Source organism: Trichosurus vulpecula, chromosome 9 (genome assembly GCF_011100635.1).
Source record: "Trichosurus vulpecula isolate mTriVul1 chromosome 9, mTriVul1.pri, whole genome shotgun sequence".
Lineage (NCBI taxonomy): Eukaryota > Metazoa > Chordata > Mammalia > Diprotodontia > Phalangeridae > Trichosurus > Trichosurus vulpecula.
In genome coordinates, this window is record NC_050581.1 from 124993262 (window position 1) to 125013215 (window position 19954).

At 36.6% G+C, this 19954-nt stretch overlaps 1 protein-coding gene across 1 annotated transcript in view; it reads left to right on the top strand.

Annotated features, from left to right (window-relative positions):
* The window catches only part of RAMP3 (receptor activity modifying protein 3), a 56138-nt gene extending 36740 nt beyond the window's left edge, over positions 1-19398 (top strand). Inside the window, exon 3 of the mRNA XM_036738844.1 lies at positions 17663-19398. Within this exon, the coding sequence (XP_036594739.1) occupies positions 17663-17918 (256 nt within the window). The 3' untranslated portion in view covers positions 17919-19398. The remainder of the gene's footprint in view (positions 1-17662) is intronic.
* Positions 19399-19954: the final 556 nt, after the last annotated feature.

A 19954-nucleotide genomic window follows, 5' to 3' on the forward strand; every position in this document is an offset into this window, starting at 1 on the left:
AAATGTCTAATCTTGTCCTGATGGTTTGCAGCTGTCTTGATATGACTCCTCATTCTGGGCCATACTGAGCTTTTTATTTTTAAACTCATGGCTCAAATTATGGGTAAAATAGGGCCTCTGTACTCAGGTGTCATCAAAGAGAGAAAGTCACCCAAATGGCTTCTTTGTCTATCTTTTCCTGTTTCATAAACAAAAAGTGAGAGTACCTGTCTTTTAAGATTCCTCAGAGGCCTTGATGAGAACTCATAGCCTTGATGATGCCAACATTAAGCTCAGATTCCAAGCTTTATCATTTCTGCAAAGCTTTCTGCCTGTCTACCTATTATCCTTTTCTGAAAGTTCAGCTTTTTCCTTTTCACTTTTTCTTTATTTTCACTATCATCCACCAAGCCTGGAACTCTCTCCCTCCCTCCCTCCTCATCTCTGTCTCCTGGCTTCCTTCAAGTCTCAGCTAAAATCTCATCATTTTCAAACAGCCTTTCCTGGTCTTCCTTAATGCTTGTGCCTTCTCTCTGTTGATCATTTCCATTTTATCCTATATATTGCTAGTTTTCACATAGCTGTTTGCAAATTATCTCTCCCATTACACTGTGAGCTCCTTAACAACAGAGACTGTCTTTTGTCTTTCTTTGTATCCTCTGCATTTGGCACGGTGCCTGGCATAGAGTTAGCACTTAAAAAAATACTCACTGACGATTTCTTTTTCAATCTTTGCCTTAGGCATAGAGGAAATGGCTATAAAATGCAGCATGAGTAGTTTTATGTTTTTCTAGCAGGTTTTCTGTTTGAGACATGATGTTGAATATTAGATGTTCTGGGGAGTTATTTGGGATGGAATAATTTTCTTGAAACAATAAAAGCAACATTTAGAGTACATTACTAGAGCCTCTGCTTTATTTTGTCTGATTTCCTTGGTGGAGTGCTTCATTCATTCATAGTTAAATAAAACATTTATTACATACTCTCTCTGTGTAGGGCATGAGAGGCAGGAGCACCTAATTCTGGATTACTAAATTGGCCTTGGAGTTAAGAAGACCCAGGTTCAAGTCTAGCCTCTGAAACCTGCTAACTGTGTAACTCCAGGGAAGTCAGTGCCAGAGGCAACTCTCTAAGACTTTCAGTGGCGGAGAAGGTGCTAACCTACAAATTGGTAGAGGGAGTTAGTTCCTCATTGGGAGCTTGTTACGCTAAGGACATAGAAGGACCGGGAAAAACAAACAAATAAACCCCAAACTAAAATTAACTGAGCACAGTGCTAAGTGTTGAGGAGCATACAAAAATAAATAAGACAGCTCCTGCTTTCAAGGTGTCTACCTTACATTTGAAAATCACTTTTGAATTAAAAAAATTACTTTTAAAGCATCATTTCTCTTGATCTCATCAACAACCTTGGGTAGGTAGGAAAAGGGTCATTATTTCCATTTAATAGGCGAGGTTACTGAGTCTCAGAGAAATCAGATGACTTATCCAGTGTGCCCATAACTAGTGCCTAGCATACAGTAGGTGCTTAAATGCTGACTTGGTGGAGCAGAACCTTGAACCTAGGTCTTCTGACTCTTGAAGTATTCTTTTCCCTAGCATACTATGATGCTATCTGCTTTTTCCTACTCTTTCTTTTCCTCTTATTCTTCCTTTTTTCTTAACTCACTTTCTTGCCTTTCTCTCCAATTTTGAATAAAACTTTGTGCTGTAGAAATGTTTTAACATGGAAAAATTGCTACTTCAAAATCAGATGGGGACTCTCCTTTTAGTACAAAGGGCTTCCTTTTTTTCTTTTGTCCAAATTCTCCCTGCTGTGATAGATTCAATCCTTTTGCAAGTATACCTAGAGTTTCTTTCCCTTCCCATCATTGGATTATAGTGCTCCCAGCAAAAAAATGAGGACATCACTATATCTGGGGAAGTGATGGAAGTCTTCAAGAATTTCAGCTGATGGCATGTCATTGAAGTAGTCCAACAAATCATATGCATTTCAAAACAAGAAATAGCCTTAAAAGCTCTTCTCTGTGCTGATAATTTATTGCAGACATACAGCTGAGAAGATTCTGGATGAGGCCTGAGGCGTATTTTAAATGTTTATGCTTATGCTTTAGTTTATGCTTAGATTGAGTTTCTCCTTCCTACACGTGTGTTAGATTGACTTCAGTGACAGACACAAGTAGATTGGGGTGGGTGAGTCAGACCAACAGCACTCTAGATGGAAGGCACTGAGGAGCTCTGAACGTAAATAATTTTATGACTACACTTGAATGAGTCACCCTCACAATATTTTCCTTAAAGTTTCTGCAAGCAGAAAAACTTATCAGAAAATAAAGATGAAAAAGAATGTGCTTAGATTTGGAATTAAGTCTCCAAAGTTACTAAAAACAGAGCATGCCCTTTGACAAAAGGATACCACAGCTAGGCCTATATCTCAAATAGATCAAAGGAAGAGGAAATTGTGCTACAGATATAAAAATATTTAGACCAGTTCATTTTTTGTGTTGGCAAAGAATTGGAAACTAAATGGATGCCCATCAATTGGGGAATGGTTGAATAGTATATGAATGTAATAGAGTAGTATTATGCTGTAAGAAATGAAGAAAAAGACTATTTCAGAGAGACCTGGGAGGACTTGTATGAAGTGGTACAGAGTGAAGTGGGTAGATCCAGAAGAACTTACACTACAGCATTGATATTGTAAAAATGAACAATTATGAAAGGTGTGAGAATTAAGAACTCTGATTAACTACATGATAAGCCTGAGTACTTAAAAAGAAGAAGATTGCTCTTAGTGGGTTTGATCTTATAACATCCATATGAGAGAGATGATAAAGGGAAAGATAATACATGTTGTTTTCACTGTCTTGTTAGTCCTTCAGTAGATATATGATCTCATGGAAATGGGTATTCCCGTCATTGGTGTTCAATAGGACCTTTCTCAGCCTATGCAATTTTTGTCCACAAAGGTCCTGATAGAATATGTATCTAGTGTGCTGCAGACTTTCCTCTGGGTCTTTTTTACATTGTGTTTGTACAAGTGTAGTCTGGCTGTCCATCTGTTATCCCTTGCTATTTACACATTATCTGCCTACCTCCTTTTTCTGATCATACATTTCTCTTCTTGTACATGGACTGTTCTTAAAAATATGTTGCTAACTACCATTCATATCTCTGTTGCTCTTTGGAATACTTCAACTTTGATTCATCAGAGATCGTGGTGTCCTAGAACTTGCAAACCTACAGTGTTGATGGGAGGACATTTGTGTTAATGTGGACCTTTGTGACAGGGAGCAGCTTCGTATTGTTAAAAACATTGCACAGTTTCCTAAATGCAACAAATTCTGCTTTCTTCTCTTTAATTTAGGATTGATTCATTGTCCATCCATAGCGCCTGTTCCAATTAAACGTACTGATGTATTAACTCAATTGACTGGCCTTCCAACTTTTTATTGATATCTTTTGTTTTTACATCAATTATATTTTCTATTCTTTCCCTCCTCCACTCAGAAAACTATCCTTTATAACAAAGAAAAGAGGAAAAAATCAATTAAACACAACATCAACAAAATTTGACATTGAATGCAATGTTTCTCATCCATAGTCTACCACTTCTGCAGAATATGGAGGTGCATAACTCCTCCTTGGGGCCAAACTTAGTCATTATAATTTTGCAGAATTTGATATTGATTGTTTTTGTTGTCTATTTTTCCATTTACATTGTTGTTGAGTATATTGTTTTCTTGGTTCTGCTTGTTTTACTTGTTTCAATACATATAAAGCTTCCCATGTTTCTCTGTGTTCATCATATTAATAATTTCTTACAGTACAGTAATATTTTATTATGTTCAAGTACCAAAATATATTTTTCCATTCTGCAACCAATGGAAATGATTTTGCTTTCAGTTCTTTGCTACTACAAAAAGTGCGGCTGTCAATATTTTGGTTGTATGGGACTTGAAAAGAAACCCCTGACCTCCTTGGGTTATATGCCTAGCAGTGGGATTTCTTGATTAAAGAGTATGAATCTTTTAGTTACTTTCTTAGAAGAAGTTCAAGGTATTTTATAAAATTGTTGGATGAATTCACAGCTTCATCAATGGTGTATTAGTGTGTTTGTATTTCTACAACACTTTCAACAAGAATGCATCTTTTATTAATTTTTCTTATACATACTGTTTGACTGACCTCTCTTGAGTATTCATGGATCTCTTTGAGGAAGCCCTGTAATCTGGGGCTTCATGTAACAATCATTGTTTACTTCCCCCAAATCAGCCCTTTCTCTCGATTTCCGCATTTCTGTTGTCATTAAGCTAGTCAGGGTCAGATCCAGGATTTGAACCCTCATCTTTTGATTTAATGTTAAGCATGCTAATGATTGGCTTGCTGTAGAGAGGCAGGGAACCTCTGCAAAGTTGATAGTATTCAGGCTTTAACAACAGCTATAGCAATATTAAAACATGTTTTTAATTTTAAACATTAAATGTCCATGTTAACAGCACTTTAAAGACCTTTCTTTCCGGAATGGTGATGGTCATGCTGTTTTTTTATTTTTTAAAGCAACTTTATGAATAACTGGAATAGTAATGGCTAACATTTATTGTACTTTAAGATTTAGAAAACATTTTAAGTAGATTATTTCATTTAATCATGACTATAAGCCTGGGGGATAGACCCAGTTATTATTATCCCCATTCAGCAGGTGAGGAAGTTGGCTTGAAGAGGCTTCAAAAGTGAGATTCAAACCTAGGTCTCTGTTGACTGGATGTCTGGTATTTTCCCCACTATACTATGCTGTCTTGTGGTAGTAGTGGTGGTGGCGGTAGTCATGATGGTCACGGTGGCAGTGGTGGTGATGGTAGTGGTGCATATTCTGGTTAATTGGATCAGAAAAAGTTTTTGCTTTAATTTTTGTTTCAAACATTTGTACAATAATATTTCTCTTATCAAAACGTCACCTATTGACGTGTGTCTATAAACAGCCAAAATTGATGTCACAATGTTCACACACTTTTCTTAAAGGAGAGTTGTTCAGTCTTGCTTGGAGCTTTTGGGCTCTACTTTACATTTAATTCCAACATACTTAGTTATCTATTTCCAGTCTTCAATATATTGGAAGTAGCGAATTAGCAAAAAAGGGGGAGAACTTTTATAAATAATTTTAATGTCAGTAGCAAGAAATGACAGCTAACAATATGACCTTGAGGAGAAAAAATAAAATTATAAAAGCAGACAAAAATAGAGTCATCTCTTATAAAAGGGATAGAAACTTGGACCTGTGATTTCATTGGGATAGGGAACCCCCAGGTGAGTCAACAACTTAGATCAATACAGTCAGCACTTTCTCTATAATTTAGTCAGAGATTTTGCTAAAGCAATGAGAGCTTAAATGACACATCTAGGACCACATGGACAGTATGTATCAGAGGCAGGACTTGAACCCAGATATTCTTGGCTTTGAGGCTGACTCTCTATCCACTATGACACACTACCTCTCTGTCTCTTATAATAAAGTATAAAAAAGAGGAAAAGAAAATTTAGCAAAACCAAGCAACATCAGTATTCTCTTTCAATTTCCTCCCTTCCTCTACCTCAAGCATTGTTGTGCATTTCTCCAAGAGGTCCAAATCATCATCTGGGCTAATAATGAAACAACAGTAAAGCAGCAAAAGCTAGACAATTTAAGAAAATAGACACACGACCCTCTTTTTTATCTAGCCTTAAGGAAAACAATATTTTGTGGGTGCTAAATTGAGATCTTTAATAGAATTAAGTAACTACATGAGAGATTAGTTTTCTAGCCAAAACATTTTCCCTGCCTACTGGGAATATTACAGCTGAGATTGGACTGTTTCTCTAGAAATAGTAATGGATCCCAAATCCTTTCTTTGCACTTGACACTAGTAAAATTTCAGAGTAGCAAATAATTGAGATCTTCTTTTCTACAACCAAACCAAGTTATCCTAGCCAAGACATGGAAGGGAAGGAATGAGTCCAACTGATGACTGGGCCTGCCTCACCTCACCCCATTAGAATCCCATCTGTTTATACTCACTGCCTCGTTGGAAGTTAGGGTTCTAAGATGAGGAGGGAGGGAGCAGCAGAGAGGCACTCCAGGTAACAGAAAATGCAACTCTCTTCTTTTTTTCTCATCCCTCTTTTCCCTCAGCTGTGTTTAGTATAAACATCTCTGGGGGCTAGGGCTGTGCTCATTGACGTATTCTGGAAAACACTTGGGACACTGTGGCCACTATCAGGGATCAGCAAAGAAGATGAAAATCATCTGGCCTTATTCTCCCAGGGCTTGGAAGTGGGACTAAGGAGGTTTCGGGCCATTGATCTCATACATGGAAGAGAAATAATGAGGAGACATTTGTCCTTCTCTAAGAGTGATGTGATGTCATCTGTAGTATCTGTGCAATCTCCACCCTGCCCCTCTCCCCCAACACATGTGGATGTCCAGAAAGCAACCACATGTTTGAAGCACTATGGGTGAGCAACCTCTCAAAATCATAGCTCATATGTTTCCACCAAGTTGTTTACTTTTATAAGGACAAAGGGCATGTTAGTTAAAAGCAAAAGGTACTTAAAAAGAATAACAAGTTAAGTGACTAGAAAAAATTCCTCCATATATACATTGGGTACAGTCTTCTCTGAGCTGTCATTATACTAGCGGAGAGGGCATATACATATAGATGTGTGACCAGAACACATACTTGGAAGGCATATGTTTGAAGAATGCATATAGGGCATATTAATGGAGAGCATTTACATGGGGAACATGTCCAGCCAGGGCATTCAGTGGAGGCCACATGTATCAGGTCATGCATGAATGCTTGGGACAACTCACACTTCTAATGCCATGAAGTCACCAATGACTTCTGATCATGGTATCATTCTGTTCTCTGCTGGACACTGCCCATCTGAAGGCAGCTGGGAGTTGTGTTGTTTCTATTGGACATTTTGTCCTTACTTCCCGGCATGTTCATGCTTTCTGCACATCATCATTTCATCACATTGTAGTTCCACCCTCCCCTGGATGTCTCCACTGGTAACAACAACAAACATAAACAACAATGATAGTTAACATTTATGTAGTGCCTTAAAGTTTGTAAGAATGCAAAGTACTTTATTATCTATTTTGATCTTTACAAAAGCACTGTGAGTCAGGTGCTATTGTAAAGTCTGTTTTACAAATGCAGAAACTGAAGCAGAGAGAAGTCAAGTGACTTATCCCAGGTTGCAAGGCTCATAGGTATCTGAGGCAGAATTTGAATTTGGGTTTTCTGGAAGCCAAGTCCATTCCTTTTTCCACGATATCCCCTAGCTGCCCCCTAGCTAGTATTAACAGTGGCTCAGCTTTTTTTTTAACCAGTTGTTTCATTTTTTTTTAGCTATTTTATTTAGCTTCTTTTGGGCCATATTCTATTCTCTGCTACCATTTACTTGGGGTACAGTGACTAGTAAGACTTTCTTAGGCAAGTTAGTCAAAAGTTGGCTAGAAATATTTTAGTGCCTACCCCAGGACCATAAGCCATCATAGCCAGAAAAACCCAACAGAAGCTTTTTGTTTAGATTGCCAATTCTATTGACTACCTTTCTCCCGGTTCCTAGGTCCTTTGCTCTAGCCAGTTATCTGAACTGGACTGATAAAATTCCCTTTAAGTCCTTCAAGTTCTTGATTGTCAGTCTGAATTTCCAAAACCTACTTTGGAGTTTCCACCTAGATCTGTGTGGTGATGTAGCTTAGCTACTGTAATGCTCCTTGGTCAGTAAGCAAATGAGCCTGAGGACAGGAACAAAAGGGCTAGGCAAAACCTAAAAGGGCTATACTTTCCTTTTGATTCTTCATAATTGACTTTATTATGTATTTCTGCTGGTAATGATATTTATGACTTTTATAGGCCAGCACAAGCCTCTCTGATTTCCTTACACATTCATTACAACATTTCTTTAATGTACATTTTTGTTTTGGACTAGGCTTGTGATTTCATTTGTATAGGGAATTCTGATGATGAAATTATCTCTATCAGTACAGATTGACACTATTTTTGGGAAGCAATGTCTGAGAGGGCTTCCTAGGGTATGGAGAAGTTAAGCGACCTGCTAAGGCTCCCACAGCTAGTACGTTAGTTGTGGGACTTAAACCCAAGTCTTTGTGGCTTTGAGGTCCACTATGCCACACTGCCTCTCATACTGAACTGAAGGAGAGATTGCTAAAGCTGTTCTATATATCCAGAGTACTTCCACAGCATAAGACCCCCTTACCTTGATGTATTTATAAGTATGCCTTTGTTACAGAAGCCTCTCCTGCAAAAGCCCAGTCTGCTCTACTTGTCAAAGGGGGAAAGGGATGAAGTCACTGAGTCATTGAGTTAGCACTTTCTTTGGATCCAAGTGGCAAATCTGGCTGAAGAGGTAAAAGAGAAATGTGAGCTTGGAGAGTAGGAGAGTCAGGAAGAAGAAGAAGGAGAAAAGAACTACTGAACCCTTGAAGCTAAAAACAAATTTGAGACTTTTCCAAAACAGAAAGGGTTTGAACTCTTAGGAAGGAAATGATTGCTTCACTTCAAAGGGGTGCCAAAGTAGCGCTACGGATACTGTCAGGTGAGTGATAATACAATAAAGGTAATGGGAAGGCCTTTAGTGATAGGAAATAGTGATGGTTGGTGACTCCTGATCAGTGGTATGGAGGCAGCTGTTTCTTGATTTGATAACAACTGGGAGGTGTTTTGGCTTCCTAGGATAATTATCTGAGACATAACATAGAAGCTCCTAAGACTTTGTCAAAATGGATAACTATTAGTTGCTTTTGATGATTGCTGCAAACATAGATGATACTGCCAGAAGGAACATTTAGAGGATTGCCAAAGATTACAAGGTCTTGGGCAAGAAATGAAGACCAGAGGGGGTTACAGGTGGTGTTTTCATCCATGAAACCCATTGAAAGCATGTAATGTATAAGAGAAGGATGCTTTGGGGAAATGAATACACTTAAAGTGATGGGGTCTGAGAGTGGGTTTTAGATTTCTGAATTATAGCTTTAGATGTGGGGATAACTGGCCACTGGCCAGGGATGGAGTATACAGGGATGGAGAATATATTCACCTATATGTTTAATATGATTGTACATGTATAGCCTGTATCAGATTGCTTGCTGTCTGGGAGTGGGAAGGAGAAAGAGAGAAGAAGAAAAAAGTATGGAACTCAAAATTTTATAAAAGTGAATTTTATAAAAGTTTACATGTGATTGGAAAAAATAAACTACTATTAAGTGGAAAAAATATATTCACCTGGTGTCTTGCAGCTCTAATAAAAAGAATTTTAAACTGAAAAGGGAGAGGGAGAAAACTACCTATTTGTATCCATCTACCAAGTTACTTATTGTAGCTAGTAACTATAGTGTAGGAAGATAGATAGTAATAAAGAAGGTAAGCCATTCACAGGAGACAAAATTTAAGAAAGGAGCAGTAGAATGTGAAAAGTATAAGCTACAAGCAAGATAAATTAGAGGTCCTGATGCATGGAAATAAATTTGACCTTATGGGAATCATTGAAACTTGGTAGGATGAGTCTCATGACTAGAATATGACTCCAGATGGATGTGCCTTATTCATAAGAGATGGGATAGCTAAAAGGGATTTGGGGGAATGATGAGAGTAGTATTATATATTAAGATGATAGACTTATGTGAAGAAATCCATGAAATGCAGAGGAAAAGCATAGTAAGGCATACCAGGTGAGTGAAAATCAGTGGTAGAGAAACAAACAATTTTTGTCATTACAGCATATTATAAGTCACCTAGTGAGAAAGAAGAGATAGGTCAAGAGTTTGGGAAACAGAGCATAAGTCTGGGACACAGTTGTGATAAAGAAGGCATAGAGATCCTTAATTATTTAGACATCTGCTGGAGTACACACTCACTCTCTGACAATAGCAGAGAAACCGATAATTTCTTGGCCGTAAGATTTATCATAATGATACTGTCATCCTTCAAAATGTGGAAATGTCAAGGGGAAGTTCTATTCTGAACCTGATTCTCACTAACGGGAAGGTACTGGTTGCTGGCACAAAAATGATGAGAACCTTACAGAGGAGCAGAGGCCACTCTCTCCTACAGTTTGTGACAGAGGAAAGGAAATCTGGGCATAGTCTGACATGCTCTCTGTATTCTGAGGACAGCAAATCTCTAAGGGTTCAGAAGAAGGTTTGATGAGAACACATAGACTAAAATTCTTCAGAGGAAATAAGTCCAGGAAAAATAGGAAGCTCTTAAGAATAAAATTCTTAAAATTCAAAATAAATTCTGACAAAACAAAAAAGAAACAATTTAGATGAGGAAAATGGCAGTTGTCTGAAGACCTTGAGGATACTTAAGGAATTCACCAAACAACTTAGAGTAAAAAATATGCATAGGAGATGGAAAAAGGGCAGATAACAAGATTAATACAAAAGCATGACAAATTATTCCAAGGATATCATCAAGAGTGCTAAAGCTCAGAGTGAACTAAGGTGCTAAGAATAACTTAAAAGAAGTTGTCTTGGGACTAGACTTTTGGGAGCCAAGATGGCAGAGTAAGCAGTAAATTACCATAACTCTCCCATATTCATCTCCAAAACACCATAAATTAGGTCTGTTTTTGCTTTTGCTTTGTCTGCTCCTGATTTTGTTTTTGTTTTTGTTTTACTTCAGCTGGAGCATAATAGATTCTGTTCCAGCCCCTTACCTTTACTTCGTGTGTGTCTCTCGGCTTCAGATGTGTTTCTTGTAAATAACATGTTGTAGGATTCTGGCTTTTGATCCACTCTGCTGATTCCATTTTATGGGAAAGTTCTTCTCATTCACATTCACAGTTATGATTACTATGTATTTCCCTCCACCCTATTTTTCCTCCTCTTCATCCTCTCTCCTTTCACCCTTTTCCTCCTCGACAGTGTTTTGCCTCTGTCTGCTGCCTCCCCTGGTCTGCCCTTTCTTCTGTCAATCTCCCCCCTACCCCACCTACTTTCCTGTCAGGTAAGATAGATTTCTGTATTTAACTGATTGAGTATATTATTCCCTCTTTGAGCCAATACTGATGAAAGTAAGGTGGAAGCGATGCCAATCTCCCATCCTCCCATCTTCCCTTCCACTGTAATAGGTTTTCTGCACCTTTTCATGTGAAATAATTTACCCCATTCTACCCCTCCCTTCCTTCTCCACCCAGTATACTTCTCTTTCTCATCCCTTAATTATTTTTTTTGTGTCATTCTCTCCAATTCACCTCATACCCGTACTCTCTGTCTATGTAATTGGATAAGGAAGGAAACCACATATTGCTAAAAGGTACCATAGAAAATATATGTAATATCAATACTAAACATGTATGCACCAAGAGGTATAGCATCCAAATTCTTAAAGGAGAAGTCAAGTGAGTTACAGGAAGAAATAGAAAACAAAACTATACTCATGGGGGACCTCAACTGTCCCCTCCCAGAACTTGATAAGTCCAACAAACAATAAACAAGAAAAAACTATGGAGGTAAATAGAATCTTAGAAAAGTTAGAGATGGCAGACCTTTGGAGAAAACTGAATAGGAACAGAAAGGAATATACCTTTTTCTCATCAGCACATGGCACCTACAGAAAAACTGACTGTGTATTATGGTATAAAACCCCACAAATCAAATGTAGAAAGGCAGGAATATTAAATGTATTCTTTTTGGATCATAATGCAATAAAAATGATATTCAGCAAAAGGCAGTGGAAAGATAGATTAAAAATTAATTGGAAATTAAATAACCTAATCCTAAAGAATAGGTGGATCAAAGAACAAATCATAGAAAAAATCAATAATTTCCTTAAAGAGAATAACAACAATGAGACAACATCCCAAAATCTATGGGATGCATCCAAAGCAGTACTTAGAGGGAAATTTCTTTAAATTCTTACATCAACAAAATAGAGACAGAGCAGATAAATGAATTGTGTGCACAACTAAAAAACTAGAAAAAGAACACATTAAAAATCTCCAATTGAGCACCAAATTGGAAATTCTAAAAACCCAAAGTGAGATAAGTAAAATTGAAATAAAAAAATATTGAATTAATAAATAAAACTAGGAGCTAGTTTTAGGAAAAAAAAACAATAAGGTAGATAAGCCATTGGTTAATTTGATTAAAAAAGAAAGAAGAAAACCAAATATCCAGTATCAAAAATGAAAAGGATGAAATTACCACACCTAAAGAGGAAATTAAAGCAATAATTAGGAGATATTTTGCCCAATTATATGCCAATAAATCTGACAATCTGAGTGAAATCAATGAATATTTACAAAAATACAAGTTACCTAGATTAACAGATCAGGAAATAGAATGCCTAAATAACCCCATCTTAGAAAAAGAAATTGAACAAACCGTTAATTAACTCCCTAAAAAAATCCCCAGGGCCAGATGGGTTCACAATTGAATTCTACCAAACATTTAAAGAACAATTAATTCCAATACTATGTAAACTATTTGGAAAAATAAGGTGAAAGAATCCTACCAAACTCCTTTTATGACACAAATATGGTTCTGATAGATAAACTAGGAAGAGCTAAAACAGAAAAAGAAAATTATAGACCAATTTCCCCAATGAATATTGGATGCAAAAATTCTGAACAAAATACTAGCAAAGTGACTATAGCAACATATTACAAGGATTATACACTATGACCAGCTGGGATTTATACCAGGAATGTAGGGTTGGTTCAATTTTAGGAAAACTAGCAACACAATTGATCATATCAGTAACAAAACTGACAGAAATCACATGATTGCCTCAATGGATACTTAAACAGCTTTTAACAAAATACAGCATCCATTCCTATTAAAAATGCTAGAGAGCATAGGAATAAAAGGGGCATTCCTTAAAATGATAAGCAGTAGCTATCTAAAACCATCAGCAAGCATTATCTGCAATGGGGATAAGCTAGAAGCCTTTCCAGTACAATCAGGGATAAAGTAAGGATGCCCATTATCACCACCATTACTAGATGTAACACTAGAAATATTAGCCAAAGCAATAAGAAAAGAAAAAGAAATAGAAGGAATTACAAGAGGCAATGAGGAAACATTACTATCACTCTTTGTAGATGATATGTTGGTATACTTAGAGAGCCCTAGGGACACAACTAAAAAATTACTTGAAATAATTAACAACTTTAGCAAAGTTGCAAGATATGAGATAAATCCACATTATTCATTAGCATTTCTTTATATGACCAACAAATTGTAGCAGCAGGAGAAAGAAAGAGAAATTCCATTTAAAATAACTGTAAACATCATAAAATACTTGGGAGTCTACCTGCCAAGACAAACCCAGGAACTATATAAACACAATTACAAAGTACTTTTCAAACAAATAAATTCAGATCTAAACAGCTGAAAAAATATCAATTGCTCATGCATAGGCTGATCCAATAAGATAAAATGACAATTCTACCTAAATTAATTAACTTATTCAGTGTCATACCAAAACTACCCAAAAATTATTTTATAGAGCTTGAAAAGATAAAAACAAAATTCATCTGGAAGAACAAAAGATCAAGAATATCAAGGAAATTACCGTAATGAAAAAAAAAATACAAAGGAAGGTAGCCTAGCAATACCAGATCTCAAACTATGTTATAAAGCAGTAATCATCAAAACTATCTGGTAAGAAATAGAGTGGTAGATCAATGGAATAGATCAGATACACAAGACACAGTAGTAAATACATAGTAACCTAGTGTTTGATAAACTGAAAGACCCCAGGCTTTGGGATAAGAACTCACCATTTGACAAAAACTTCTGGGAAAATTGGAAAACAATAGGGAACAAACTAGGTATAGACCTACATTTCACATCATATGCCAAGATAAGGTCAAAATGGGTACGTGATTTAGATATAAAGAGTAACACCATAAGCAAATGAGAATAGCAAAAAATAGTCTACCTGTCAGATCTACAGAGAAGAGAAAAATTTATGACCAAACAAGAGATAGAAAGCATTATAAAATGTAAAATATATAATTTTGATTATATTAAATTAAAAGGTTTTTGCACAAGCAAACCCAAGGAAGCCAAGATTACAACTAAAGCAGAAAGCTGGGAAACAATCTTTACAGCAAGTGTCTCTGATAAAGGTCTCATTTCTCAAATATATACAGAACTGAGTCAAATTTACAAGACTACAAATCATTCCCTAATTGATAAATGGTCAAAGGATATGAACAGGCAGTTCTCAGATGAAGAAATCAGATCTATGGGCATATGAAGAAGTGTTCTAAATCACTTTTGATTAGAGCAATGCAAATTGAAACAACTATGAGGTACCACCTCACACCTATCAGATTGACTTATATGACAAAAAAGGAAAATGATAAATGTTGGAGAGGTTATAGGAAAATTGAGACACTAATTGCTGGAGTTGTGAATTGATCCAACCATTCTCGAGAGCAATTTGGAGCTATGTCAAAAAACAACCAAGCTTTGATCCAGCAATACCATTACTAGGTCTATCTCCCAAAGAGATCCTAAAAAAGGGAAAAGTACCTACATGTACAAAAATATTTATAGCAGCCCTTTTGTGGTGGCAAAATATTGGAAATTAAAGGGATACCCATCAATTGGGGAATGGCTGAACAAACTGTGGTATATGACTACAATGGAATACTATTGTGTAATAAGAAATAATGAACAGGCAGATTTCAGAAAGACCTGGAAAGACTTGTACAAAATGATGCAAAATGAAATGAGCAGAATCAGGAAAACACTGTGCATAATATCAGCAAAACTGTATGATGACCAGCTACGAATGACTCAGCTCCTCACAGCAACACAGTGATCCAAGACAAGTACAAGGGACTCAAGAAGGAAAATGCCATCCAGATAGACTGAATGCAGATCGAAGCATACTTTTTTTATTTGATTCTTTTTCATGTTTTTTTCTTTTGATCTGTTTCTTCTTTCACAACTGTGACTAATATGGAAATATGTTTTACATGATAGCACATGTACAACCTATATAAAATTGCCTACCATTTTAGGAAGAGGGGAGGAGAGGGAAGGAGAAAAAATTTTAAACTCAAAATCTTGTAAGAATAAATGCTAAAATTGACTTGTCGTGTAATTGGAGAAGACAGGAAAAACTGTCTTGGGAGAAGAAAAGGATTAGAAAAGAGATGTGACTATTGCTTAGAGTGGATAGGATAGTGATAATGAGTGATACAGAAGGCAGAACTCATCAATCCTTACTTTGCTTATATTTTTCTCTGCCGATGAGAATTTCCTTTGGATTGGAAAGGACAGAACAAAAATGGTTAATAGCAAGTAAACTCCAATCTGTTGTGCTTGTTGAAGTCCTTTTTTTCTTTTAAGCTTAGGTGTTGCCTCTACCATGAAGTCTTCTCTAATTTCCTTTGGGGAAAATGATCTCTTCTTCAAATTCACACAAATCACCTTGTTATCACTTTGATCTGTCTCTGCCTTGTATTATACTTATCTGTGTATGTTATAGCCTCTTTCTCCCACTCCCCATTCCCTGAGTAGATTGAGTTTCTTGAGATCACGAACCATACTAGTTTTCATCTTTGTATGCCCAGCAGTTAGTTCAGTAGCCTGCACAGATAGGCATTTATTAAATGTTTGTTCATTTGAATTGTTCCTTTGCTAACTAGAATATAAACTCAAGAAGAGCAGGGCCCTTGATTTTACTTATAGGGCTCAGATCAGTATTACTTGTGTGAAATAGATAAGCGATAAATATGTATTGGTGAGATTAAAATAGGAAGGATTCCATTTTGTAGGATTAAAGCATTAAATGACCATGGTTATGTGATAGTGCTAGTTTTAATAATAGTGCTATCTAAAAACAAAAGGTGCTTGATTTTATCAGCATGAATATTCCTTCTTCCAATGCTGATCACAACATTTTCTCCTTATCTCTCTCCATTCCTTAATAAATAGCTTTATGAATTGTTGTGGGCTAAAACAATTCATTACCTGTTATCAGGTCTCCTGGTGAGGACCCTCTTTGAACTTAGCTCTGCTGGTTCTTGAGTATAGGTATAAGTCCATTTTTGGGCCTATACTCAGACTCTTCAGCGTAGTTCTTAATAGAAACTGCTCTGCTACTAATTATTTGAGAAAAAGAGACTTGAGAAGAGGATTTTGGTGGGTAATATGGAAATACATGGTTTCCAAATACTTGTCCAGATGACCATAATATGACCTTCAAAAGACAGCTTTTTCTTTAAATAATAGGATGCAAGAATTTGAAATGAGATGTTCCCAAGTTGATTGTGTCAGCAATTATAGTTGATGAGATGGTCAATTGTTTTCAAATTGTTTCAAATCATTAATATTTTATGTACTTGAACTTGGTAAATGCCACAGTGCATGAATTATTATAAGGAAGTGAAAGATATGATCTAATATGATTTAAACTTCGGCCAGAATCCTAGAGATACTTAATATCAAATTTCAGATTATGTTGTGAATAGATATCTAAGCTGGAAAAAGAAGTGAATTTTTCTCGCCATATTCTTTTATTAACTTCATATTTTTCAGGAATTGCTTCTGTCTCTACTTTGTGTGTGTGATCTGAAACAAACAAGTTATGAATTATTCACACTTTAAGTGTTTTTAAGGTTTGGTTAATATGGATACAGAAGATATACAGCTGAGAAGAGTTCTCTAATTTTTCATTAGTTAAATTAATCTCCTGCCAAATCATATTACAGAAGGAAGCATAGTTTAAATATTTCTACAATGAACAGGAAACTCATGTGACTGGGAGAGAGCTAGAATTGCTGGTTGATGAGAAACAGCAACTTGGTTATGTGTGATAATCTCACTTGTTATAAGCTTCTTTGGATGGTACTTACTGGGCAACCTCCCTGTGCTTTATGCATAAAAGTTGAGGGAGAAGTGCCTTCCAAGAAATAGTTATGTAGCTACTAAAAGTCATATGAAGATAACAGAGTGAAACACTTCATGGAGACTGAGGTGGAAAAACGACCTCTCCAAAAAAAATGAAAGCATTATAATTATTCAAGAAGATTGGGGACCACTGGTAACGAGTACCTAATACATGCCACATAAGGATTGGCTGAAGGAATTGGGAATGTTTAGCCTAGAGAAGAGAAGACTGAAGGGACAAGAGAGTTGTATTTAAATATTTAAATGACTTCATGAGGGAGGGAGGGGAAATACACTTGTCTGTTTGATCCCAGAGGGCAAATTTAGGCTTTAAGGTACGGAAAAACTTTTTATCAAAACAAATGATCCAAAAGTGGAATTAGTTGTCTCTGGGTTCCTATTTGCTGGAGGTCTTTAAGCAAAGGATAGATGACCACTTGTCAGGTATTTTGTAGGAGCAATTCCTTTTCAGGTATGAGTGAAATGGGTGGGCTTCGGAGTTTCTTCCAACTCTAAAATAATATGATTCAGTATTGAATCATAAAATCCCAAAGTTTTTTCGTGTGTACTGCTGTTAAGTCAAATCTTTCCAAGACTGTACTTGACTGGTTGTATATGTGCACAAAAAATGCTAGAACTCACATTTATATCCTTTAAAAATGAAATCTTAGGTTATATTTTATCAGGGCTTGGAAACTCCTAACAGTGGGGTGCTCTTGTCATATCTTAATTCTAGTTTCCCTCTTCTTCCTTCTTTAGGTACTATGACAACTTTACCTCTTGCACAGAATTTGAAACCAACATCGTGGGGTGCTTTTGGCCTAACCCCCTAACAGAGGGCTTCATCACAGGAATTCACAAACAGTTCTTTTCAAACTGTACATCGGACAAAGTGCATTGGGAAGACCCACCAGATGAAATTCTCATTCCCCTGATTCTGATTCCTGTCCTGTTGACAGTGGGGATGGCGAGCCTGGTGGTGTGGTGCAGTAAACGGAATGATGTTTTGGTGTAGCCTGCATTCTCCTCTTTTGACTTTCCTTGTTTACTTTTTTTTTTTTGAAAAAAAAAAAAACCCAGCAGAAGTCAAGCGTCAGGAACCATTGGTTTATGGCTGCTTCAGCCTAAATAGCTCCTTTCCAGAGGAAATCTTTCTGGACTTGAAAAGTCTTGATAAAAGCTGTCATTTTAGAGTTCATGTAATGAAACTTATGAATTTTTAAAGATGCAAAGACACTGGATTTCATCAGATTTCTAACTCTACAAGGGACAAAATGGAAATTTCTAGAGGAATTGACAGTATGGAAGCTGCTGAATATAGAAAAATGAAAGTAAATCTGGGCCAGTGAGAACTAAGTTTATCCATTTTTTCCTAGCTAACCATTCATCTCACAAATAGCTATGATAAAGTTTGATTCACTTGTCTCTGAGTTGGTAGAAGGCTTATGTTGTAAGCTTCACACCAAAGGTCTCCTACTAATGGATTTCACAGAAGGCTATCTCAGTTCTTTTATTTGTGGTAAAAGGAAGAAAATGCAACCAAAGATCAGTGCTGCTGTTTTGAAGACAACAATTTAAATAGCCACATTATACCTTTAAGGAGAAAGGACCATATCACATGAAAGGATGGTAACAGAAGTGCTTTCTAGGGATGGACTTCTTGATTTGAGGAGCACATGGAACTGACTTCAAGAAGGATGCAGACCCCTTTCTCACAATGAGGAAAGAGTGAAAGGAAATGGGCTGCCTTAATTTGTCAAGGAGTAATGAAGAAGCTACAGATACATCACATTCCTTCATTTGTTATTTAATTATTGCTGTCACTTTTATGAAAATATGAGTACTGACTGGTTTCTTCCCATGCCTTCTCTCTGCTCCCAAAGGGATTGTGTGTACACAGTGTTCTATAAATAATAGAATACCCAGGCGGCGGAGATGCCTTTCAAATGTTAACTGTCAGAAACTGGCTTTCTTTTTAGATAGATGGATTAAGGACAGGCATTAGGAATGGAAAAAAAAAGCTGCGAGGAAGCTTGTAGTAGTCAGTATGGACTATGTAGAATAGGGAAGAAAACAGCTCCTCCAGCAAAGTGGGAGAAATTCATTTCTGCAGGTTGCCATAAAACTGTGGATACTTGTGCATTTGCTGGGCAATTGTTTTCCCTGTTCCTTTTGTGACCCCCTCCCCTGTCACTTCACGATTGTCCTCTAAATATTCCATGAGAAGTGAGCAGTCCAGTTTGGCTTCTTCACCCAAAATTTTTCATCCTTTAAATGTATCTTTCCTGGGTCCCGGTTGGCTCTCTTATTCTTAAGGGAGCAAAATTTGTGTTTGTAACAACTGTGTGTATAATTCCTACATGTAAGATGTGTTTATAGGTTTGAACTATTCAGTGGTCCTCTGTTTTTAAAAAGTCTCTAAGTAAATGTGTATATATGTTTTTTTATTTTGTTTTCTTTCACACTGCTCCAGTAAACAGCAGATGCTTTCACCAATGCTGAGAGAAGTAGACCATGTTATTTATAGTGATATTTTTATTGATTTCCTCCCTGAATCAGTTATGCAGATTGGGTTGTTCTTTCTTCTTGTTAATTTGGTTTCAGAGCAGTGGTTTTCTTTTGTAGTGGCCTGACTTTCTATTCCTTGACAGTGATCCAGGAATCAGATTTTGATCTTTTAGAGACCAAAGAGAAGTTCTTTGTGAGTGTTTTGATGATCCCACACCAAGTGAATTCTTCACTGAGATGTATTAAAAGCCACAGATTGCTAAGCAACCTTGTAAAATCAATTGGAGGAATTGTTTTTATTTTCTCAAAAATATCCCTTATAACTTAGAAAATCATTGCTTAGCCTATCCCCAGTGGCTATGTGTGGCTCTGAACATTTGTTGGAAACTTAATCACAGGATCTTAGAGTTGGAAAAGATCCCAGAGATAATCTAGTACTGGTGGAATAGGCATTTACTCTACAACATTCCCAGCAAGTACTTATCTACCCTATGTTAGGAGACATGTAGTGATTGGAACAACACCCATTTCCTCCTAAGCAGA